At 32.6% G+C, this 26,058-nt stretch overlaps 3 protein-coding genes and 1 non-coding gene across 4 annotated transcripts; 1 reads left to right on the top strand and 3 right to left on the bottom strand.

The window, feature by feature from the left end:
• The first annotated feature begins 2,765 nt into the window (after positions 1-2,765).
• Positions 2,766-5,282, top strand: LOC133691645 (annexin Gh1). The gene is made up of 5 exons (XM_062112240.1): positions 2,766-2,974; positions 3,565-3,710; positions 3,857-4,075; positions 4,368-4,580; positions 4,792-5,282. Exons 1-5 carry the CDS (start codon positions 2,899-2,901, stop codon positions 5,086-5,088), a joined length of 951 nt encoding a protein of 316 aa, XP_061968224.1. The 5' UTR covers positions 2,766-2,898; the 3' UTR covers positions 5,089-5,282.
• A 213-nt stretch (positions 5,283-5,495) lies between these two features.
• Positions 5,496-11,074, bottom strand: LOC133691647 (putative pumilio homolog 7, chloroplastic). Its single transcript, XM_062112242.1, has 5 exons — positions 8,976-11,074; positions 8,707-8,869; positions 7,575-7,738; positions 6,215-6,470; positions 5,496-6,096 (listed from the first exon to the last, which is right to left on the bottom strand). Exons 1-5 carry the CDS (start codon positions 10,553-10,555, stop codon positions 5,992-5,994), a joined length of 2,268 nt encoding a protein of 755 aa, XP_061968226.1. The 5' UTR covers positions 10,556-11,074; the 3' UTR covers positions 5,496-5,991.
• A 2,048-nt stretch (positions 11,075-13,122) lies between these two features.
• Positions 13,123-15,882, bottom strand: LOC133691646 (uncharacterized). Its single transcript, XM_062112241.1, has 5 exons — positions 15,473-15,882; positions 15,301-15,374; positions 14,498-14,633; positions 14,076-14,360; positions 13,123-13,616 (listed from the first exon to the last, which is right to left on the bottom strand). The coding sequence occupies exons 1-5, from the start codon at positions 15,596-15,598 to the stop codon at positions 13,353-13,355; spliced, it is 885 nt and encodes a 294-aa protein (XP_061968225.1). The 5' UTR covers positions 15,599-15,882; the 3' UTR covers positions 13,123-13,352.
• A 9,481-nt stretch (positions 15,883-25,363) lies between these two features.
• Positions 25,364-25,436, bottom strand: TRNAK-CUU (transfer RNA lysine (anticodon CUU)). The gene has a single exon. It is a non-coding gene; the product is annotated as a tRNA-Lys (tRNA).
• Positions 25,437-26,058: the final 622 nt, after the last annotated feature.

Raw genomic sequence — 26,058 nt, 5'->3', positions numbered from 1 at the left:
TATGCATTCTTAATTTAATATTAAATAATAAGTAAGTGAAACTCAATAAATAAAATATAAAAATTTAATCATAAGATATAAATATATTAAAAATCTTACCCATAAGCATAGTTATTAAACCTGAACTAACAAGGCAAGTCGACTGGGAGCCGGTTGACCCGATGGCTGGACCGGTACAGGTATGACAAAAGACCAGGATGAGCAAAAACCTGAAAAACCCGGGTTAACCCGTGACCAGGACGACCCGGCAAAACCTGATTGAGACCCTTTTTTAAAATGCGTTTTTTCTCCTAGCCAAAGATTTCTTATTTTTTATATATAAATTTTTTAGTTGGTTATTAATTATTTTCAAAGTTCACTGTATAAATATTAGAAGAATGTTTTATTTTATTAATGTGAAATTTGAAACCGGCCTTTAGTATTTATACTTTATATTCACAAGAAAAAAATTATTTTTGATTTGAAACCTTTTAGTATATATTAGTTGGATGCCCGCGCTATGCGGCAGGCTTACTTTTTATTTTTATAAAAACTATTGTAAAAATTTATAATATAAGAAATAATTTTTTTAATATTAATAATAATTTTTTTCAAATTTATTAATTATTTTATTAATAATATTAATTATAATAATAATAATAATTTTATAACACAAATAATACTATTTTTTATGTGAATATTTAGAATTGTAATAAAAATAATAATATTTATAACATAAATAATTATATTAAGAATTTCAAGGATGATTACAACACATAATAAAAAAATTTATATCAATACTTTGAGTTATAATAAAAATAATGATATTTATAACACAAATAATATTATTTTTTATCTGAACACTTTGAATTATAAGAGAAAAAATAATATTTATAACACACATTATTATATTAACACATGTGGGTGGGCGTGGACGCATCCAGACCCAACTTCGGGGTGGGCATGGACGCGCCCAAGCCTAGTTTCGGGTTGGGTATGGACGCGCCCAAACTTTTAATTATAATAAAAATAAAAATAATTATAACACAAATCATACTATTTTTAATATTAATACTTTTAATCATAATAAAAAAAATAAAAAATGATATTATTTTTAATATTAATACTTTTAATCATAATTAAAAAAAATTATAACACAAATAAAACTCTTTGTAATATTAATACTTTTAATCATAAGAAAAATAAAAATAATAAAACTGTTTTTAATATTAATACTTTTAATCATAATAAAAATAATTATAACACAAATGGTTTTTTTAATATTAATATTAATTGTTTTTAAAATTTATTAATTATTTTATTATTAATAATAACAACAACAACACTAATGATAATATTTTTAATATTCACACTATTAATTATAATAAAAATAATTATATTTATAACATAAATAATTATATTAAGAATTTCAAGGATGATTACAACACAAATAATAATATTTTGTTATATCAATACTTTAAATTATAATAAAAATAATATTATTTATAATACAAATAATATTATTTTTTATCTGAATACTTTGAATTATAAGAGAAAAAATAATATTTATACCACACATTATTCTATTAACACATGTGGTTGGGCGCAAACACGTGCAAGCTCAATATGGAAGTGGACATGGACATGTCGAGGCCCAACCTGGGGTGGGCATGGACGCATCCATGCCAAACTTGGTTTGGGGTTGGGTGAGGACACGTCCACGCTCAACTTGGGGTTGATTAAAATTAAAAGTATTATTTTTTTCATAAATATTTTAATTTTTATTATAATTAAAAGTACTAATATCAAAAATAGTTTTATTTGTATAATGAATAGTATTTGCGCTAAAAAATATTATTATTGTTATTAAAATTTAAAATACTCATATAAAAAATAGTATTATTTGTGTTATAAATATTATTATTTTATTTATAATTAATAATATGAATACTAAAAATATTATCAGTTGTGGTATAAATAATAATATGTTTATTATAAGTAATAATATTATAATAACACTGGGAATCGTCGCGTGGCGCTTGGTCTGCCCTTGCGTCACGTGGCAGTTGGGTTGTCATAGTCAATCTGGTCTTTTACAAAGACCCATGCCCCAGGTGGTGCTTAGGTCTGCTCCTCGCAATTGAGCCGCTCAAGCGCCAGGTGGTGCTCGGGTCTACCCCGCGCAAGGGCTGGGTAGCTGATGCGCTAGCTGTCCTTGCAGGGGCAGCGCCAGGTGCCCACCCCCTATGGCCTGCAGCCCCACCAAAACTTGTGCTGATAATTTTCTCCCCAACCACCCCTTCAATGTCAAATGCACCCCAACAAAAAGACAACTTCACTCCTCCCCCGTTGTCATTGCAACTCTTTATGTCAAGGGCTGGTTTGTCATTACACTGCTCCAATTCACAATGTTCTGAGTCTATGTAAACAATTACAGGAGCACTGAGTTCTTTTAGTATATTACGTAATGTTTTATGTTCATAAAAAAAAATTATGTTTTTTTAATGTTAGATAAAAAAAAAATTTTGTTTAAATACTTCAACTTAAAAAAATAACATATTAATATAGTATTTTTTCAATGTATGATAAAAAATTCTTTTGAAATAATTTTTTAAATTTTATTATTATAATATGTATAGTCTGTATTTATATAAAATATTTTATATGAATGGTCTCTTAATTTTTTATATAAAATATTTTATATAATTTTTTAATTTAATTTAAAATAATCCGAGTTAACTGTGTAATCCGAAACTCATTCCTTGACCGGGTTCTCCGGATCAGTTCTGATAACTATGCCCATGAGCACAACGAGAGTAGGACGCGTAAGATATCATTCTCGCATTTTATTTTTCGTTATCGAGTCCGAACAGAACAGAGAGAAAGAGAGAAGATCGAAAGAGCTATCCAAATCCAATAATGTCGACTCTTACGGTTCCTCAACAAGTTCCTCCCGTGTCTGAAGACGTTGAGCAGCTGAGAAAAGCCTTCTCGGGTTTCTTTCTTTTACTACTAAACAATGTTATTGTTTTTCTCCGGGCAAACATGTGCCCCTGTTTCTATGATCTACTTTTGATTCTCACGTTCAGATCGTTGTCAAATATAGCATTTTTCTTATTTTTTTAAATAGTACATATGATTGGGGACACTGTTTTTGGTTTGATTCAATCTTTTGAGGTTCGCATGTTTGATCTGATGATGATCATGATCTATTCACGATCATAATCATGATATACACACGGGCACTTTTGCAAACACGCATGTTCGTATATATGCGTGTGTTGTATTGAGATTATTAAATTCATCTTCAAGTTAAAGGAGCTTCATTTTGAAGGCTGATTGTAACACAAATAGTGCTGGAATCACTCGATCTATATTTGTTTGGCAAATCAGGCTTAAAAGTCTTGGTTTCTTTAACAAAAGTGTATTTTATTGTAGATTTTGACTATTTGGAATTTTAAATTAAATTCCAAATCCAGATTTGTGTATTTAACCCAAAAAAAAAGATAGAGAGGTTTCCTTTTCATTCAAGTGAGAGTGTGGAAGTCACTGCATAGTTGGATAATTTTACCATTTTGATTGCAGGATGGGGGACAAACGAGGGTTTGATCATATCCATTTTGGGTCACAGGAATGCTGCTCAACGCAAGCTGATTCGACAGGCATATGCTGAGGCTTATGGGGAAGATCTACTCAAGGCAATGGACAAGGAACTTTCAAATGATTTTGAGGTCAGAGTCTGAACCTCAATTTTCAATGCCTTCTCTGTTTCTCCTCGATGCCTTCCAATAGACTATCTAATGACTCTGCTTTCCACACACACACATATTCGAAGTCTAACATTGGTACTATGATTTTCCAAATACCTCGCGGTTAGAGGGTGCTGCTGCTTTGGACCCTTGATCCAGCTGAAAGGGATGCTGCTTTGGCTAATGAGGCCACAAAGAGATGGACTTCGAGCAATCAGGTACTTATGGAGATTGCCTGCACGAGGTCATCAAATGAACTGCTTCTTGCAAGGCAGGCTTATCATGCTCGTTTTAAGAAGTCCCTTGAAGAGGATGTTGCACATCACACAAGTGGGGACTTCCGCAAGGTACAGCGTCTAGACTTACAATAAAAGCATTGCAATAATTCAAATTACACATTGACAATCAAATGTCATGACAGATTTGTGAATTCATTGAAAGCACCAATTTTACTTGCCTAGTGAGCATTTCATGTGGATTTTCATAATTCAGCTGTTTTATATTTTCTATCTATTTGTTAGAGATCATTTTTTTTCTCTTTTCCTGTGTGTGGAAATGCAATCCTCTCCGCCTGTCCTCATTATTACTCAATTTTTTTCTCTCTGGCTGCTTCATGTTTGTCATGTTTGTGCTACCCAGCTTCTGTTTCCTCTTGTGTCCTCTTACCGTTATGATGGAGATGAGGTGAACATGACCCTTGCAAAATCAGAGGCTAAGATGCTCCATGAGAAGATTTCAAATAAGGCTTACAGTGATGAGGAACTCATCAGGATTTTGGCTACCAGGAGCAAAGCACAGTTCAATGCTACTCTGAATCAATACAAAAATGAATTTGGTAATGATATCAACAAGGTATGCAAGATATGAGCTTTATTGTAAGGTAACTTTGCTATACAGCTGTAGTTATCAGTAACGCCTTCCAGTCCAATCTTAAATCCCTGATTGGCATTTATAAACCTCACAGAAGTGGGGGTTTCATCTTCTTAGGAAGCCTAGTCTTATATTTAGGCTCTGTTAGTTGATCATCAATTGCTAATTCCTTAATGGGCCCTTTTATGTAAAGGACTTGAAAGCCGATCCTAATGATGAGTTCCTCGCATTGCTGAGGGCCACAGTTAAGTGCTTGACACGCCCTGAGAAGTACTTTGAGAAGGTTCTTCGTCTGGCAATCAACAAAACAGGAACTAATGAAGGTGCTCTGACTAGAGTTGTCGCCACAAGGGCAGAGATTGACATGAAGCTCATAAAAGATGAATATCAGCGAAGAAACAGTATACCTCTGGATCGTGCCATTGTGAAGGATACCCATGGCGAGTATGAAAAACTACTTTTGGAATTAGTTGGACATGAAGATGCCTAAGCTTCAATCTATTTCAAAATCTGATTCTGCTACAGGGGAATTGGACTATCAGCCTGGTTTTCATGTTTTTCCTTTCTACGTGTGGTTTTTATCATTGTGATGTTGTCAGTTGTCAGTCTTATGCGCATCTGTATGCTGGTTTTTGAAAACTTGACCTATAGTCAATAAATAAAGTACTTGCCCTTTGAAAGACTTCCGAACAATGTTCACTTGCCTAATTGCCCCTCCCTCCCCCTCTAATCCATTAAGTACATATTTCAAATCGTTGTAAGACTTGTGCCAGTGGCACTCATTATCCTAGGGTCAGACAGCCTAAAGTTCATATTGGTTGCCAGATATGCTGCTGGATGCCCCTAATTTAATTTTGATATTCTGTCATTATAACCAATAGGCAATGTAACAAAAAAAAGCACCCGGCCACCTCATTTTCATATTCAAAAATCAACATTAATAACATCATCCATGCATTCCAAACTGTCGTGCAAAACAGAATACACAGATGGAGCGCATCAACGTATCTGACCTAACAAACAAAGATGACAGACAACAGGAAGGTAATCCGGCCATCCCCAAGTCACAAAACTTTGGAAACTGAAACTCCAAGTTCTTACCATGTGACATATATTACAATCTATGTTTGAATGAACTAGACAGCAACAGGACAACAAAATAATACATAGTTTTATCTGCATCATAAACTTAGGAAGACAACTTTCCGTTTGCACTCTCAGAATCTTGGAGGCCATGCACTTCCAAAGAGCCAAAGTTGTGCGCTTGTCACCAGGATCGCAGAAGCAAATTGTGATTGGCATTCAACATCTTGCAGTCCTAACAAAACTTACTGGTAGTGAACAAGGTTGTAGCCCTGAATGAGCCACACTTCTTCCTACAGATACATATACATCATTTTTTCAACAGGTTTCGTGAGAAGATTCTCTTACAATACGGGCTGGTGCGTAACGTTGAGTGTGGTCGGACTGCTTCGACCAGTAAAGAATGAAGAGCACCCTGCTATTCAGAAGAAAATGCAACAAAGAGAACAAGAGAGAGAGAGAGAGATTTATTATGTAACAACTTCAACTAATGCAGTAGTATAATCAAAAGTTAAGGGTCTAAGTTTCTAAACCTTCGTAATTGATAAAGCACATTGAATGACGTAGTTGGCAAATGGATCCTGCAGCAGCTGTTCAAAGCGAGGCACTGAGAGCAGTTCAAGAACAATTTGTGACCGGCTCTCTTCAAAATGCCGAAGGCACCTCTCAACCACATGGCTGCCAAATTTTTGCATGGAGAGGTGCACATAGTTCCCTTTCAATTGAGAAAGCAAGATGGCAATGCTACATGGGTTCTTTAGATCCATGATGTATTGAACAACATAATTTCTGGTGACACATAAAGCACCTTCAGAGTGAGAGAGCTATATTCCAGATGCTAAATATAAACAACAAATTCCGGTGCTATATTTTGTCCAGCGGAATGTTAAAGTTAATTTTAATAAAATGCAAAAAACAATTAAGAACATGCATAAAACTGATGGCGAATGACTTAAAATTAAGGCATTTATATTGATAAGCATATGTTTTCATGCCCTTCCTATAATCAAGCCCGAAGCTCCCATCAAGGGTCATATAGAAGTTTGTCTTGCCACACTCACAGATTATGGATATTGACAATAACTGTCTCGCTATTCCTTAAGCAGCCAAACAACAAGAAGGTATGATATAACGTTGCAAATGTTAAAGATCAATAAATGGGAAAAATGAACCCAGTAAAAATTGAGGGAGATAAGTTGAAAGATAGGAGAACGACCATCAAAGACAACGGGATGTAAAAATAAACTTGTAAGATCTGGACTGCTCATGAGAAATGGTAGTTCAGTTAGGAGGAAAGGACAGAGCAGGAAAAAAAATTTTAATAGAAACGTTCAATTTGATCTAGGTGGTCCGATTATTGAAATTACAAGTCCCATACTATACTCAAACAATGTATCTAAATCTAACTGTACTCTAGTATCATAACCTAAAGACATCCAGGAACTATCTCAAGCACCTGTCAATCATTAAGCACCATGCTAGTGGTGTTGCCCCTCTCAGGATCTAATATATCTAATTAATTTTCATTCATGTGGACAGAAATAAGCAAAGGCTGAAGAGTGATGCCCAAGGATGTTGTAATCAACAGATTAATGACTCGAATAACTTTGACAATAAAGTCAATGTGAACTATTCTATAATACTAAACAACTACTTACCGCGAATGCAATGACAAGGTAGCATGGATATCATTTATTATTAAATGAAGCACCTTCATTAAGCCACACTACCATGCATCTTGAGGCTCATAGAAACTGTTTAATTGGTAGTGTGAAATAAAAGGGAATAAACATCTTATGGTAATTTGAATTGCCAGGTAGCACAAGTGTGTGATCAACACATAAAAGGAAAAAATAACAAAATCATAGAGTTCAAACACTTGAGGTGATTTACCCGAAAGGATCTTGTGCAAGAAGAAGTCCGTTTCTAGAAATTTCAGTCATTAACTTATCCCAATGTTTTCCAGTGGCATGTGCAATGCATCGTTGCATTACACAGCATCCATGACGATGAGAAGCGATCTCAACACAAAACTTTGTCACGGCATCGAAAATGAACTGCAAAGTAGGATCAACAAGAACGAGGACAGAGCAAGTTGCAGAATCTGTTAGGACATATATATAGCAGAGGTCTGATGCAGATTACCCAAGAAAAAGAGTGGATATTTTTTATAAGGCGAACATACAGGTCCTGGAATGATAATTTGAATTGAAAATTCTACACCAATACAGCTAGTGGCATATAAGCAGATTATATGTCAAAAGATCTCTGAACTTCTGGAAATCCCATTTTAGTGATGCATACTATTGACAGTGTATAATGAAGAGTACTCCCAATATGAAGGCTGGTGCTTGCGATAGCTTAAAGATTGTGTAAATGTGGCAAAGTTAAAATTTAGATTAGGTGATGCTTAGATGTTTCTTTGGCATTTTCCCTCTTTTCTGATAGAGGCCTCTGCTTGGCTTATGGTGTTAATGTTGGGCATGCTTCATATTGTTTTTCAACGGACAATAAATACCAAGTAGGATTAAGTTTAGCACGAGGCAAATTTTACATGAAATGGAAATCTATCCCTAGCACATTAGGACAGGTCTGGATTTCAAAATATGTTTTTAATAGCTAGCCCGGTTAGCTTGGACTGGCCACCACTATCCCACAACTGCACAAAGATTCAAATCACAAACTGATACGAAGACATTGTAATTATAATGAAACATACAGTCAACGATTGAGCTTCAGCATATGATTGAATGTTGGAGTGGTATCATGCAGGTCTTTTGGTTTATATGTTACTATAAATTTGAAAAAAGAAAAGAAAGTAGAAAGTCGATAATAATGAGAAGCTTGAACAAAACTAGACTATTATGCATGGTGTTTTTTTCATCCTAGAATTATTTGCATTCCCGAGTTACAATAGCATCAAGAAGGTAACTCAAGGATGTGAAATTACATTTTAGAAATCATGGCAGATCATGGCAGCAAACATTCAATTTTAAAAACTCAACTCAGGAAGTAAAGGTTGTACCTTGTTATCTTCATTGCTCAGGAGGTTCAAACAACGCTGAATAACATGATTTCCATTCTGATCCTTGACAAGATCAAGCACACCAGGTTTCAGGGCCAATATTACTGAAGAAATCTGCTGCCTGGTTTTGAGAGTCTCGATCAACCTCTGCACTACTCGTGTGCTGGTACCACAGAACCATAAAAAGAAATGAGAACACAATAAACTTTTTCGGTGACTATCAACAAACTACAAATTTAAACAGCAACAATCCGAGGTATAGAAAATACCCGTATGTGTTTAAGCAAATTCTAACAAGCATTCCGGGCTCATTGGTGATCATGCGCACTATCAGCAATCTATGTTTTTCATCGCACACATCCAATAGCTTCTGGACGACATAATTGCCAAATGGCTTCAACATGAGTTCAACAATATGGCCAATAAGTTCATCAAATATTAGTTCAACATCTTGGCTTGTTCCCTCTTCAAAAATCTTTTGTAAGAAAAGGCAACCATTCTGATCTTGTGCCATTAAGTATACATAACCCCGGAACTCATTCAAGGAAGTAAAACTTGGAGCCATTGGCAATGGGCTATGACTACCTAGTCTCCGACCATTTTCACGTATTCCTTCATGAAGAGAACAATCATCTGGTTTAATGCTTTCCCCCTGCATGTTCCGCACAGCAATCTCATTGAAGTGATTCTTATTGTGATCTCTCAAAGCATCATGTCCTCTATGGCTGGCAAGATTGAGACCTCTTCCTTGTAAAATGAAACTATCCTCGCGGCAAAGACTTTCCATATCCCCTGCACCTTTCTTAGACATGAGAGACTGAGGAACACCGTCGCGAGTGCTTGGTATAGTCCTTCCTTTTAACAGCAGACTTTTACCCAATCGATCATGACCATTCAACAAAGAGTAACTCAATGAATCCATGGCAACCCTGCCTCCATTAGAATCCATTTTATATTGCTGAGGGCCAACAAGAGCGTCGTTAATGAAAGGTCTAGTGCTAAATGGGTTCTGCGATTGATGAGTCCCCTCATATCTCCATTTTCCCTGTTTTTTGCTCTGCTCCAAAAAATAATCGCTCTGGTTTTTAAACCACCTAGAGCCAGGACAAAAATCATCGGACTGGTGATTATGGGCAGGAAAAGACTCCACTGAATCAAAACCACCCTTTTCAAATCCATTAAATCTACATCCCATAACATCATTACAACTCAAAGAAACTCCACGAGTAGATGATTGAAAGCTTTCCGAATCACAACCACCATTGCTAAAATCCCCATTGTTTAAACCACCATAAGAGCCATGGTTTTTAACATTATATGGTAAAATACCCACACCCAGAGAACCATCAACACCGACATCACCAAAACCAAAACCATCACCATGGGGGTCCATCTCAAATCCCTTCATTTTAACACCGCCATTTTGTTCCTCTCTAATATTCATTCTAACAAAATCTTGAGACAAATCATTGATGTTATGAGGTGATTTAGAATCATCGAAACTCAGTCCATTAAAGTAAAGGTAACTGGGTGATTGATGACACGTAGCCTCTTCAAATAAAGGAGGAGAAAGAGGAGGTGCTGTTGCAAATGGTGAGCCTGAAGCATCCTCAGAAGAGCAAAACCCATTTGAGAAAGAGCTTGAAGGAGAAAACTCAGGTGATGATTGCAATGATACACTAGTATCACTCAAAGGAGAACCACTCAAAAGTGACTTCTTATGAAGAAGCCTCAAATATGACCCATTCAGTCCTCCTCCATTCAACAGCTCTTCCTCTCTCTTCCTCATCTTCTCCATAACCTTCTTTTCCCTCTCGGATTGTTGTTTATACATCATCATCATCATCATCAAATGTACACAGACACAATATGCACCTATATGTAATATATATATAAGCAATATATCTGTCTAGCTACTTTTACAAAGACAAACTTTTGTTAAAAAAAAACCCCCACACCCACAGCAGAAATCTATTTGAAAAAGCCAAATATGCACTTAGGGAAAAAAAAAACAAATCACACAGTACTCAGGGTATGTTTTCTGGGTGATGAAGAATTTAAGGTCGCATATTTTTTAATCTCGTTTGTTGTTAATATTGTTGGGATTTGGGTTTTGTGAAGGAGAAGTGGAGAAGGATTTTGTATTTGTTTCAAATGGGTTTTTTCGAGAGTGAGGGAGAGGGATGTAGTACGATCTGTTACTGCGTGTTCATGCTCACACCATTACAATGAAGTTGAGCCGGCACTACTCGCTCACATATACCAGGTTACTGCCACTAAAATGAGAGTATCTCTGGCTACGACCTCCTCTCTCTCTCTTTTTAAAGGTTTTTTTTAATGACTCTTTTTATTTTCTTATTTTACTGTGTGTTTGTTAATGGTATCTTTGGTGCAACTGATTTCCTTGATTTTCTCACTTGAGGTTGTTGACTTGGTTTCTGTATCAACTTCTTTATTTATTTATTTATTTATTTATTTATATATATATATATAGTCGATAACTTCGCCTAGAAGTTCATTCGTTTCTTAAAAACTCATTTATACAACTTTTTAGAGTGCTTACCTTAGAAGTTGTTTAGTTTTTCTTATAGCTTAAAAAAATTAAAGAAAATACTGTATATAGAGAGAAAATCAAATAGTATCCGGTGAGAAGTTTCCCGACTTGTTGCCCAAGAAAACCATCCATCCGTTTTCGGCCGAGCCAAGTGCTCTTTAGGGAGTTTTCTTTTTCCTTTTATAGTCACCGAACGTATTCTAATATACTCAACACAAATACTTTCTCGGTCATCAGCTACGATCCGATAGAACTGCCTTGATTTCTATATCCAAAGGACAATTTTTCTTGAGCTGTTTCATAATTCAAAAACCCATACAAGTAATTATGTAACAGCTCCATATGCCAAATCCCAACATAAAAAAATCCACCTCTTGGGACGGGTCGATTCACACGTGGTAATTCGGATTAATCTTAAAAAATAAATATACAAGATTCTAATATGACACATGAAGATATTAAAAACAGTAGGTTTCAACTATATAAATAATAGAATTTAAAAAATCATCTAGAAAGATTATTTATTTTATATTAGACAGATATTATCTTCTCTTTTTAAATTAAAATATTTAAACTAAAAAAATAAAAATATAATTTTTTTTTGTGTATATAATTCAATTCTGATTTGAAAAATTAAAATTTTTTTCTAGTATTTATATAAGAAACTTTGATATAAATTAATAACTAATAAAAAAAATTAGCAGGCTAACAAACATAAAATCAAACCAAACATTCTTCTTACACCTTTTATCTTCATTAATAATTTGTTTTTGATCTTCATTAATAATTTATTTTTGTTCATCTTGACTAAAACCACTAATTTTATTTGTCCATTCACATTGAAATTTTCATGGACAAAAATAAAAGGATATTTACTAGGTTTCATTGGGTCACTCGGTGATAAGTTAACCCGACAAATCTAACAAGTTTTATTAGATGAATTACAAGTCTAAATTTTACTTTAAATCCAATTAAAATCTTGAATTAATCCAGATCAGGTTTGATAACCATGCTTCTCATAAAAGTGACACACTTCGTAGGATAGGCTTTTTTTTTTCCTTCCAATTTTCGCCCTTTTGTCTTCTCCTTCTGATGGAGAACCCTGCTCTCCTGACTCAACAAGACAAAAGTGGCAGAGACGTAGGATTGGGCAAGAAATTACACTCAGTTGGTGAGGAGATGCATTAATTATCCCTGGCATTTTTTGTGGCATGCTACAGCTCCTGTGTTTTGCCGTATAACGACTGAAAATTTCCCTGTTTTGAATCAGTGCTTGTTTCTACATCAAACGCGCGCACGTGTTGAACTTGTGGTTACCAAGAACTCCCTTTCAAATAGCATGGCCTGCCCTCCACCATAACGGTGGAATTTGTGTTGTGACAGTCATCATGAACCAGTCTAGAAGAAGCTATTCAGAGAACTTGTCATCTACACCCAGCATTGAGACTCATCAGCAATCTGATGACCAGCTGCTTCACCATTCCAAGAGATGGACGCAGATTTGGATTAACCGATAGTTCACAAAAAACCCATCAAATGCATCAACCAACAGATAGAAGCACTGGACTAAAGTGCACAGCACAAATATGACAATCTGGAGACTCCGAAGCTATGATATTACAGTTATTCTTGCCAATGCCTTGATGGACTATCTTCTGAACTCCTCTTTAAAGGTCGTGGAAAATAATAAAATGACAATACAAACAGCTATGAATTTTAAGGTTCGACAAACACAAGAATCCTGTGCAGAGCTATCTATGAAAGCAGTGGGGACAAGAAAATTGTTCGGCAATGGATCAAAAAGAAAATAGAAAATATCTCATAGGAATTAATCACAAACAATAATGATGGCAATGTCATGCTAACAAAATGAATTCTGGTGAACAGTTTCACTAAAACAAGCACTCAAAAACACAAGAATATGGACATTCAATCCAATTAGCAAACAGTCCACAACACTGGTTGGCGTGTTAAGACCTAAAACATATTCCCAAAACCCATGGTGAAAGGTCAAATAATACAGTAACACATCCCCGCTAGCAATAAACAAAACCAGATAGAATGATAAAATAACAGGGTTAGACCTAAAAAATTAAACCAAGGCAATGCTGCTCTCACCGCCAGGAGGCTTGCGTACGCCACCTAGGTAGTCTCGAGACTCTACCTTCCCATCAGAAAATATATCACTGCCGCTCATCTCTCGCAATTTTGCCACACTCAGAGGTTTCTCTGCGGTAGATGGAGGAGCATCACCTTTGAATACGTTATTTCCTGAAAGTTCATTGAATTTCTGGTTGTAAATTTTCTTTGCTGTCTTCACCACTGATTCTTCACTAGACATTTGACCTCCAGCAGGCTATAAAATTCAAGCAAAGCACAGAACCAGTCAGGCTTTAATTCAAATTAAAACCGGCAGAAAAAGATCGGAACAGGCAACTTATATCTTAGAACAAAAATCACAAAAGGGCAGGTCAGTGCTATTGCAAGGGAAATTATATACTTCCCCTCGTGATGTACTGATGTGGCATGCAATTGTGGAAAACAAAGACCATTTATTTACACAGTTATCCTAATATTATGCTATCATAAATCCTAAGAATTTTGAAAAACAAAGTATGGGTTACTTCTAGAAACAGCAGTTCAGTGAATTATCTTTGGCCTACATGCTGACAACTATTACCATGCCTCCCAACCAGTTCATGCGACAGGTTAAATTCCATTGCAATGCGAGAGTAAAAGGAACAGCGAGAGAGCAAAACACTTTGTTTATGCACCCACACAAACTTGTATTAGAAAGTTTGACAGAAGTGCTTACATTTCGTGGAGAAGGTTCACCCAATTGGATGCTTTCTTGCAAAGCTAAAGCACGCACAGTTGTTGGCCGTGGTAAAATTTCAGGAGGGGGTGCAAAGATGTCATGTCCACTGAGCTCCTTGGACTTGGCACTGGAGATCTGCTTCTTCAACATGGCATCAGACTCACTTTCTAAGGTTCCACTTAGCTCGCGCTGCTTTGCCACCTCAGGCAGGGTAGTAGGCTTTTTGGGAGAAACACTCTCTTCCTCTGCAAATGAAATGTGACTGATTCCAGCAATTGCTTGCTGGCAATTCCCAAAATCAATACACAGAAAAATAAGTTGCCATATCATATACATCCTTTGAGCCAAATTACACTAAAGTGGGCAAAGAATTGTGTGTGGGCTCAAACAAATTTAATCAAGAACGATGTATTAGATACCTGGTACATTCTGAGTCCTGTTTTGCTATTAGCAGTGGGGTTGGCACTGCCAGATTCAGCCAAATCATTCTCTCCATTGGCTGCAAAAATGCCACTGCCAGTCATCTCCTTCATTTTATACCCAGAACAAGGTTTCCTGAGAATTTCAAACTTAATCTAGTCAAAGACCTTACATGGAAACCTCAAAAGAATGAATAGCAAGTTGCTAAATAAACAAACGCAAACGATCTAGTTACCATACACAACTGTGGTTTTCTAGTATCAGAGAACAAAGATTTTGGCAATCCCTCAGAAATCAAAAACTCATCTTCACTCAATTTTCTACTGAGAAAACAATCTTGAAAATGGCTGTTTCGATATTTCTAAATTGACCCAACAACCAGTCATGTTCTACGCCAAGGAAACATGGTTTAAAAGGCATATCATTGACCAAGAAAAAAAAATTGGTAGAAACCGTACTGCCTTTACTAGGATATTGGCACGAGTAGGGTAAAATCAGAGAGAATTATGAGTTAAAGATCAAATACGAGTAGTAAGACAATGTAAAACAAAACTTAAGAGTATACATAATTTTATTTTATTTTTTGTAAGAATCTGATGAAAATGTTTGTTTCAACAGATCTAAGGACAACTGGATGGATTACCTAGGCACAAAATGTTCAAAATCAAACCAACAGTAACGCCATTGTGTGAAACAAAGAGATTTAAATTTTTCAAATTTAGACAATCGAAACCATCATCATTTCTTATCAGAGCCAAATTTAGAAAGTTTATGATGAACTATTAAGATCCACAGATCTCACCGTTTATTTAAGCTCTCGAACTCCTCCTCGGTAACTTGACCTCCAAACACCACCTTACTGATCCCGTCTGACGGCTATAAATCAATCACCAAACGATTAATCAGCTACTAAATTAATTTTTTTTTAAGAAAATGAAAGGGGATAAAAGAAAGAAATTGAAAGTGGAAGCTACCTGGTGGGGCCGAGTGGAGCGAGAAGCAGAGCCAACGGCGGGAGAATCAGGTGGCGGAGTCTCGGACCACGTGAGCAGATCTGCAGTGGAAGTGTGTGGTTTCCTAACCGGAGTGCTCCTCTCCATTATTTCTAAGAAAAATAAATAATAGTGCTTGAACCGGAAGGAAGGAAAGAGAGGAGAGCAACTTGTATGGTCTCAGACTGTGAGAGAGTATATAAGAGTGTTTGCTCTGGTTTTGAGTGTCTTTCAGGGGAGAGAATATGGGTGGATCTGACTGAAATGACTATGATGTCCTGATCTACTAGAACTTTCTGTTTTTATTGTTGGCTTCGCTTTTGAGAGAAGGGGTTTTTTCACTTTTAGAGAGTGAGGGAGTAGTGTAGTAGCTACTCTTTCCTTCTTGCTCTGTTTTAAAAGCAAAGAAAAAGGAGTTGAAAATGAGGCTTATTTTGTTTTTGTTTTTGTTTAATTCTTTCTCCGGTGCTGAATTTGAATTTCATGCCGCCCTGGGATTTTTCTGTCTGTGCTTAGCTTGTGCGTTTCCATTACTGCCATGAATTATAAATTTAATTTTTAAAAAAATAAAAAAAATATTATTTTAACATATTTCCATACTAAAAATATTTTTAAAAGTAATTGAGATTATATAGAATGGAATTATCATAAATCCAGATATGATATAAATACAACAAGATTCTTCCCAGCAAGAGTTACAAAGGATCTACAACTGGAGAAAAAGAACATGGATGCCCCTCCTCCTCCTCTCAAGCTGATCAAGAGAGTGGGCTGACAGATAATTTTTGGAGAACAATATTGCTTGCTCTTTTGATGCAAGAAATGAATCGTTTCTGCTACACTCCACAGCCCCATGTGAGCAATCAAAATCTGTGGCCTTCAGATGCCCATTCAACACTTGATATCAAATCATTTTGTGGGTCATGAGCTAGAGTATGCTTTCACGTGCGGTGAAGAGGGCAGCCCCACCAATAGCGTGGCTGTCTCTGATCTCGCCATGAATTAACTTCTCTTCTTTTCTTCTTCGGGTAATTTTCATCCTGCGATGTGGATGAGAATGAACAGAAATGGATGCTGGTAGAGTGACAGTCCGAGGGTTATTTTCGCCATATAAACTATGTGTCTTGATCGTCCGTGTCTTTTATACGGGAATTGAAGGTATCCGTTGGACAGGATACCGGCATCCCTAGTGGCTTCCAGGCATGCAATTCGGGAAAGTGGTCGTTTTAAAATTCTAAATTGCATTAAATTACTCATGACCCCTTTGAAATTCTTAGAAGGCACCTAATTTTTTTATGGTAAAACTATCATCGTCAGTTACCCAGAAAGGGAAAGTGTGTTGACGAAGTCCACTGGGCTCAAGCAGTTAGCACGCGACCTGTCGAGCTTTTTCGCCCTTCGAATTTTTATTTTATCAACTGACTGACATTTCTTTTGATCTGCTTGATTGTTATCGCATTTTATCATATCCTTATCGTTATTTTTGGTTTCGAGTTTTGAATTGGATTAATACTTACCACTTAAAAAGTAAAAAATAAGAATAAATTAAATGATTCGAAAACCTCGAAAGAGATGAAAATAAAATTATTGATCAATTCTTACCGGAACATAAAAGATAAAGACAATAAAAATATAAAACAATCTGATCACTCGAGTTAACTTTTTCAATCCATGATTTTATCCTTATTCCAAGTTGATCTTCGAATTAAATTTGAAAAATATGATTGTAACTTATCTTATCCTTACATGTTTCGGTTGGATAATTTTTTAATTAAATTTTTTATATGAATATTTTAGGGATACAAAATAATAAATATTATTTTTAAATATATATTTTTTTTATACCTTGTATTTTGGAAGACATAAAATTACTTTAAAATTGTCTAAGAAACACATTTATTTTTATATATTTCATCTCCCTACTATTTTTGACTTTTTTTTGTTCCTAGATAATAATCAAACATTATCTTAAACATTATTATTATTGCTCTAGTTTTTTTTAAATGCTTTATAAAATATTTTTTTATTTGAAAAAATATAAAACTGATGGTTTATATGGTTTCAGATTACTTTAAAAGGAGAGTATTAAAATTATTAAAAATCACTTTTTAAAAAAATATTTCCTAGCTACATACACACCTACTTTACATGAAAAACAATAAAATAAAACAAATTTTATAAAAGGAACAGTGGACCCTAGGAACGAAAGTGTGCAAGATAATCATGTGTCCCACACGCTGCTATCGAATGTAACCTACCTTGGAGCCTCCCCAACGAACAAAATTAGAGATTCCTTAAAGAAACTTGCCCAGGTTGAGGTTCCACGATATTTCTATTTCATCTGCCTTGCAAATAATGATTATCGCTACTTAATATCGTCTATCAAGAATCTAATCGATTAATAAAAACTATAGTATCTCGTGCAAAAAGAGAGGCCTCCTGAGACCTATAGAATAAACCTTGCCCCGCATGGTTTGTTCGTTGAACAACAAGTATTTATTAAAAATTGCGTTCATCTATTTGCTAGAGATATGGCTTCAAATATATTGCGGTGATAGTAATTAGGAAGTCTCTCTTGTTTCATGCACAAAACCTAGATGGTGTTTGGAAATATAGTTGAAACTATATTTTTTTTAAATTTAAATTTATTTTTTTTAAAATTTATTTTTTAAAATATTTTAAACCATAATTACTATTATTCTTACAGATACCTTTACTGGGATAGGATGATAGCTTCTTGCTTGTCTTGCTAGCCAATGTCAAACTTCACATGACATCACATTCAGTTAAAGTTATAAATATAATAGAATAAGTGGATTTACATAGTCTTGTGCTTAAAAATGTAAAGATTTTAGCTTCTTCTTTTTTTACTCAAATATTATATTATGTAGATTAAAATGTCATGATTTTTACTAATAATAACGCAAATGTTTTAGGCTTACGTGCAGTCCTAACATGGTACCAAAATAAATATGACTAAATATTGTTTTGTTATCAGTATTAATACTTAATTTGGGAAGATTACTAAGTATATTTGTATATGTTAAAGCAATCAAAATTAATAAAAAACAAATAAAAAAAAAAGAGGTTAGGATTTTCATTAATCATAAAGAAGTGTTTCTTTAATCTAAATAGAAAGAGATTATATATAAGACAAATTAAAAATATGATTTTATTTTTAATAAATAAAATAAGATAAATATATATATTTCTTACCAGTGTGTTCTAAATATATTCTGTACAATTGAATCATTCTTTAATTTATATTTATAGTTTAATCGTATTGGTTTAATCTTTAAATAAAACTTAGATCTTCCATCCATCCTTTTGTTTAAAAATTCAAAATTCTCCATCCTACTTGACAAAGTTATCACGTGACTTGCACGTGCCTCTTGAATGAATTCCTAAAGATGGAACCACCCCAACCTGTATGTTTTAAATGCAAGTTTTGTAAATTTAGATCTCGTTTAATTAACATTGTGGTACAGTAGCTTTTAAAATTAAAATAATATTTTTTTATTTTTTAAATTCTATTTTTAATATCAAAATTAAAACAATATTAAAAGATTAAAATTAAAATTAAAATAAAAAATAATAATAAAATTCTTAAAAAACACTTTCCACCTCCAAAAATGAAAGTGCATTTCTAACATCCAGCAATGAAAAAGCAACCATCAAAACAGCCACGTCCGTAAACAAATTAGAACTCGGTAGCTTCATTACAAATTCTACAGACCTGGAATTTATGGTTTCGGCGAGTTAAAACTTCAAGGGATTTTCATGGGTTTCAAAGAAATAATCACCAGTCAGATGGCTTGATGGAAGGGAGTGGTGGCAGGGAGTTTTTCATCGATGGTTTTCGTTTACGGTGAGAGAGGCAATTAATTAAGGGCTCTCGTTGATTAGGATTTTATGGAAAATTCCATCTTCCAAGTTACTTGATCTGTGGAGATTCGCCAGATGGGGCATTCGTAGTTCTTGTTGCAAAAGAGAGGAGTTTACTTTCGCGATTTATCCTCGGAAGATTGATAATCTATGGAGCTTAGTTGAACTGGAATCGATAAGACCCAGCTGGTTGATGTTTATCCTCGGAATATTATAACAAAAGCTTCCGAGATTGCCCCATACATACAGAAGCTAACTGCCTGGACGTGAAATTAAACACGGACATGCTTCTACTGTTGCACAAGGCACCCAGGGTTTTGCTACAAAGAGGGTTATGTAACAGTGAATTGATAGCGGACATGCGCATGCGAGAACAATTTTATCTTCCCAGAAAGAAAAGGTTATTTATAAATTATGTTACAAATTAAAATTATACATGTACAGAAAAGAGACGGTAAAAATGATATAATTGTAAATTTTATCGATTTATTTTTGCTATGACGATGACAAATGTATATTTAATGTTTTAGGTTTTTCTTAAAAAAAATATTTTTTTATTTTTTTTATATTTGATATTTTTTCCTTCTATTCTTAGTGTATTTATCATCATTTTTTTATCTTTATTTTTTTGTAATATTTTTTTTATTTATACTTTTTTTGAGAAAAAATATTATGTTTTATTCTTTACACTTTGAATATTTATCACTCTACACTTGACCATTATAACAATACAACATTGTCTCGTTTTTCTAAACCGTTAAAAATTTATTTGAAATCTTATATGTTTTTATTAATTCATATAATTTTTATTATATTTTATTATATGTAAGTATTGAATTTTTATTAATAGTTATATTTTTTACTTGATATAAAAAAAACACATTAATAATACTTATATATTTATTTTTTTATATTAAAAAAAACATTATTCAAACTACAGCTATACGAATAGAATAAATACATTAATTTAAAATCCATCTTTAATCAAGTTTCGATCGTGAATTTTTTATATCATTTCACCAGGTCCAGCCTGACTTAATAACTATGTGTAAAATTATGAGAAATTTCTCATGGAAGGATAATAGGTGGTTGGGTTCTCATTTAACAATTATTGATTTTTTTTAACTTTTATCGTTTTAATTGTTTTAAAACAAAGTAATTAAAAGTATAAAAAACTGTTTGGTAATAATTTAAAAATTATATGTTTAATATTTGATAATAAAAGACAATTTTTATAAAAGCTTGTTTAAGCTCTTGCTTTTTTAGCTTTTATTACTTTACTTTACAGCAAAATAATTAAAAAGTATATAAAAAATGAAGTAACTGTTTAAAAATTAGTTGTTTACTTTTGAAAGTAGAATATGATTTTCTTATAAAGTAGGTTAAATGTATACTAATAAGAAGTTGTATATATCTTTTGAAATGGAATAATGTTTATTTTATATAGAAGTAAAGAATAACCTTGAACAATTTAAAATTATATAAATATATATATTGTGCAATTTAGACCAGCATACACAACAATTAATTACGTTCCTATTATAATTTTAAATATTTTTATGTAAAATCACAAAAAATACTTATAATGTAGTTTATTCTACCGTGCTCATTTTATTAAAAAAAAAATATTTTTAAGCAAATCATGTAGTCTTTAAATAAAATATTAATTTAAGTTATATTATTAAATTCAAATAGTACATCAGCTTCACACATGACACTGCATCATTACTCAATATCAAACTATTTTCTATGTTAAATCCAAAATTTTGAAACCGGACCCAGTCTGGTTTTTGTTTTTCTTTTACTTTTAATGGGTCTCACGGAATGATGTGTTTGAAACATAAGAAAAAAAAATCAGCTAAGAGCTGCTTTTTGCGCGGCAAAACACTGAACCATGCTCTATTATTCAATGAACTGTGAAGCAACTCCACTATTTACATGAACAATAAAGAAAAAAGCTTTTAAATGTAAAGATTCCTAAGTTCAAATTAGTTGATGTCATTGTTTTCTTATGATATTTTTATATTAAATAAGTATGATAACGACAACATCTTATTATTATTTTAGAAAAAATTATGATAGCTTTTGAAAAGAGATATATTTCTCGAATAAAATTTATTTAAAAAATTAATTTATTTTGTGTGTTATTTATAAAAAAAATTAATTTTTAATTAATTTCCAAGAAAATACATAAAGAATAAATAAATATTTTTTTAAATAAAAAGGTATTAATAATTAATTAGTTTTATTATATATAAAAAAATAGTCGATTTTAGATTATATGTGTGGACTTAACACTTTGATTTATGTTTTGAAATTAGGTAGTAATTATGAATAGGTTTTTGTGATATTTAGAATTGTGTTTTTTTTAATTAATTATTTTTTATATTTTTTTATCATTTTAATGGAACAATAAAAAACTATCGAATGTGGTGGTGCGCGTCAACCACCACATTATATTTATGAATTTGTTGCAGGTCATGGAAATTGTAGTTCTTGTCGGATAAAATTTATACATGATGGAATTGCAAATAATTTAATGAAATAATAAAAAATATTTTATATAAAGTATTGTTTATTTCATGATATAATAGCAGTAGTTAAATGTATAATATTTCAATTAAAAACTATCAATATTAATATATATGTTTTTTAGTTATTTTATAATCTCAATTTGAAAAGCATTTTTAACCAAATATATTATATTATTTTTTGTTCAACCTTAATTTTAACCATAGTTATATTTTTCTAAACCAATCTTAACTAAAAATACTTTTTAAATATATATTATGCAATTTAGCCCAGCACACAAAACAATTACGTTCCTATTATAATTTTAAATAATTTTATGTAAAATCATAAAAAATACTTATAATGTAGTTTATTCTACTGTAAAAAAAATTTATTTTCAAGCAAATCATGTAGTCTTTAAATTAAATATTAATCTAAGTTATATTATTAAATTCAAATAGTACATCAGCTTCACACACGAGACCGTACCATTACTTAATATTAAATTGTTTTCTATGTTATGAAACTGTTCGGAACCATGTTTATAAAAGAATTTAATTTTTTTTTGTTAAAATTTAATATGATTTATATGTTTTGAATCGTTTTGATATGCTGAAGTTAAAAATAATTTTTTAAAAATAAAAAAAATCATTATCATACATTTCAGCATGAAAAATTATTTTAAAAACAACTAATATCATACTTTGAAACATATTCTAAATCTCTCGGACATATAACACAACAAGAACTAGAAAATCTCTATATTTATATTAAAGTAATGTAAGTACGGATTGAAGATTAAAGTATTATATAAGGATATATTTAGCCTACACAAACACAATATTTTTTCAATTAGATTTTTCCAGGTGTCATTGTAAGATCCCATGCATCTTACTTAATGACCATATATATATATATATTAAACGGGTAAAGTGTCACCAAAAACGTTTAAACTTATTTTTTGACAAATCAAGATATTAATGACCAAATATTTTAAATTAATGTCGTGTTTCATCAAATAAAATCCTGGCAATTGTATTTATACCATCAAACAGTGTTGATGTTACCTGTTAAAACTTCAAATATATAGCCATTCAAACTTATAAAAATGGATAATTTTGCCTTCGCAATATCAAGGGGGATTTTCAAGCTCTATTAAAAAAAATATGTAGATCTCACGTCTACACGATCAAGTCTGACATCTCCTTGGAGTTTCCCTTTTTAACGATTTGAGAATAAATTGAAGTAATATTTTTATATTGTCCTAATCTCCACATCACGTTCCACCAAGTCTTCGTTATGATTATGCAAGCATTGGACCTCCAACTCATCGAGATCCACTCTTTAAGTGCCCCATTCAGCATTGGTTGCTTTTATTTTTATAAAATATTTTTTTGATGAAAAAAATGTTAAATTGATATTTTTTAAAGTTTTTTTTAATGATTTTGATGAGATAATATTAAAAATAAATAAATATTTTAAAAAATAGTATTTTAATGTATTTATAATTTTTACAGAGAATTTATATATTGAGAGCTTGTATACACATCTATGATCTTAATGAAATTAAATATATATAACATGCCAATAATGTCATGGAAAAAATCCACACATAAATTGGAATTTTCATGGCTGGATTTATGGACTTTAATGGTCCTGAAAAAATAAGTCCTACAAGGAATAGAAAACAATTTGATATTTAAGTCAATATATTTATATATATATATAAATATACATTAAAAGAAAAATAAATTAAGAATTAGGGAATACATATCTGGCCAGTAAATTATATGGGCCGACTTGATTTGGCCCGGATTTCAATGGTTTCATCTGGCTTTCGAATGACCCTGGCTTGTTTTTTTTTTTTTTTGGCCAGAGATTGCTCTGTTCTAGCCTTCATACTTGTGATTGGGTGTATTTATATCAGGAGTTGGAATTTCTTCATGGAGAAGTAATTACATCATTGGTTAAAAAATTAGCATTGTATTGATTTGGCTAGTCATTATGGCTTGTGGTTGATGTGTCATATCATGTCATGGTTATAGTTATAAAATATTATTTTAATTTAAAAATTTAAATTATTAAATAAACTTTAAAAATATAATTTATATAATTTTTTAACACATCTTTTTAAGTGAAAATTTATTGGTTTGAATTTTTCATATATAAACTTATGTTATTTTATACTTAATTTTTATTTAATTAAAAAAAATCCAAACTCATAATTGTTTAATAAATAAAAATTTAATACCATATTAAAAACTAATTATGCATACTATAAATGAAAAAAAAAATTGGTTAGAAAATGAAAAAGAAAATTTGGTTAAAAACCAATAAAAAACTGTTTTGATTAGAAAAAGTCACGTGTGCATGATAAGCTTGTACAGGTGGCTCATGAGGGAAAAAAAAAAAAAAAAACTAGAACAGCATGTCGATTGATGCTCAGACCAAGACAACACCGAGTTTGGGTAAATCTGTAGCTGAAAATTCCAGCTATTTGTGCTAGCCCTTGAAAAGAAAATTTCTTTCAGATTTTCTTTTTATTTTTTCCTGTATCATCACACGTGTTTGTTTATTATCCATGCGATAAAACTTGTATGTACATATTCATAGCATGCCTATCGTCAAGTTTTCTTTCAGGAATCAATTGAACTCTTCCAACAGCGGATGACCACAGATCTTTGAACGGGAATGATTCTCTAGTTCCAGAAAACTGTTAATCTCTCAACGGGAATGGTTTTTTCCCTCTATTTTAATTCACAATTATTTATTTTCTGAAACATCAATGCTCGAAAAGCACAGTGACAAATACCTGGCAAGACCTTAAAAAGTACTGTCTCGTGTGATTAAAAAATGAAAACAGAATTAAAGGATGGCAGCAAGATTTTAAAATTTCCAGGTAAGGAACGGTGTCATTTTACGACACGTCAATATCATCAACTAACGATCATTTTTATGGCCTAGGAGCCTAGGAAAGTGGAACTTTTCTGTACGTGCCACGCCACCAAAGCTATGTCGGCAGGGAAATAAGAGGACGATGATTAAAAATATCAGAAGCTAAAATGTTTTAAGCTCGCCAAACAAGCAAGCTACCATTGTTGTCAAATTTTAATTAGCAATTAAATAACCAAAATTTAATATACACAGAGGAGGGTTTTAACTCTGTTCTTGTTCTGAGTCAGCAAGGTTAATAAACGATGTCCACTTCACACGATGGACAAATCGACGTATAGTGCAAAACCCACCACTAAAAAAAAAAACGAAAGGACCTATGTTAGGACATATGGTTTATTTTTATGGCTTCACACGATGTCCACCGTGTCCATCATAGTCAACCATCTCGTCCATAAATAAGTAGTCTTCCATCCTAGTTAAGGCCAAAATAAAATGGTTTTTCCATTACTGGCTTGCCTTGCCCCGCGCCAACAGCCACTGTCGGATGTAAACTGGGAAAGCAATTGGTATAAAACTTATTATCGCCCACCGTGGGGCTCGAACCCACGACCACAAGGTTAAGAGCCTTGCGCTCTACCAACTGAGCTAGACGGGCTTGTTGTTGAAAGAGAACGAGTTATATATATAGATACATATTTAATTAATTCTCTCCGCCTGTGTGCCTCACCCAGCTAAAAAATAAGAATTTAAAAGGACTCTGTCGAACAGGAACTATTTTATATACCCGTTTGGGCCTAAAACTCTGCCCATAATCTTATCCTTACCCAGCCCAGAAACCAGCCCATCTTAATCCCATCACAACTAATGAAACAATGTTTGAACTCCAGGCATATAATATGACACGTTGAGCCGTTCTCCCCTTCTTCTTTTTTAACCTCCTTCGAAAAAAAGTAAAAAATAAAAACGAATAAATAGCGTTTTAGAGGTTGCAATAAAGTAAATAGAAGTATTCGATTAAAAATTACTTTAAACCATAACTGTCAAAAATAATTTTTATAAAATAAAAAAAATATCTTTTTAATATTTTTTTAAATAAAAATTACTTTAAACCATAACTGTTATCATAATTCTAAATATGCCTCGTAAAAGAAACACTTTTTCTCTCCTTCTCTTATAATAACCTGTAAAAGCTAGAGTTGTATTCTAAAAATGCCTTTTTAGTTACTTGATTATTTGCTATTGTTTTAGCAGATTTGAAAGATGAAAAAAAAAAAGAA

Source organism: Populus nigra, chromosome 4, assembly GCF_951802175.1.
Source record: "Populus nigra chromosome 4, ddPopNigr1.1, whole genome shotgun sequence".
In the NCBI taxonomy this organism is placed as follows: domain Eukaryota; kingdom Viridiplantae; phylum Streptophyta; class Magnoliopsida; order Malpighiales; family Salicaceae; genus Populus; species Populus nigra.
The sequence above is the reverse complement of the archived record's forward strand: the minus strand, read 5'-3'. Positions and strand labels throughout refer to the sequence as shown.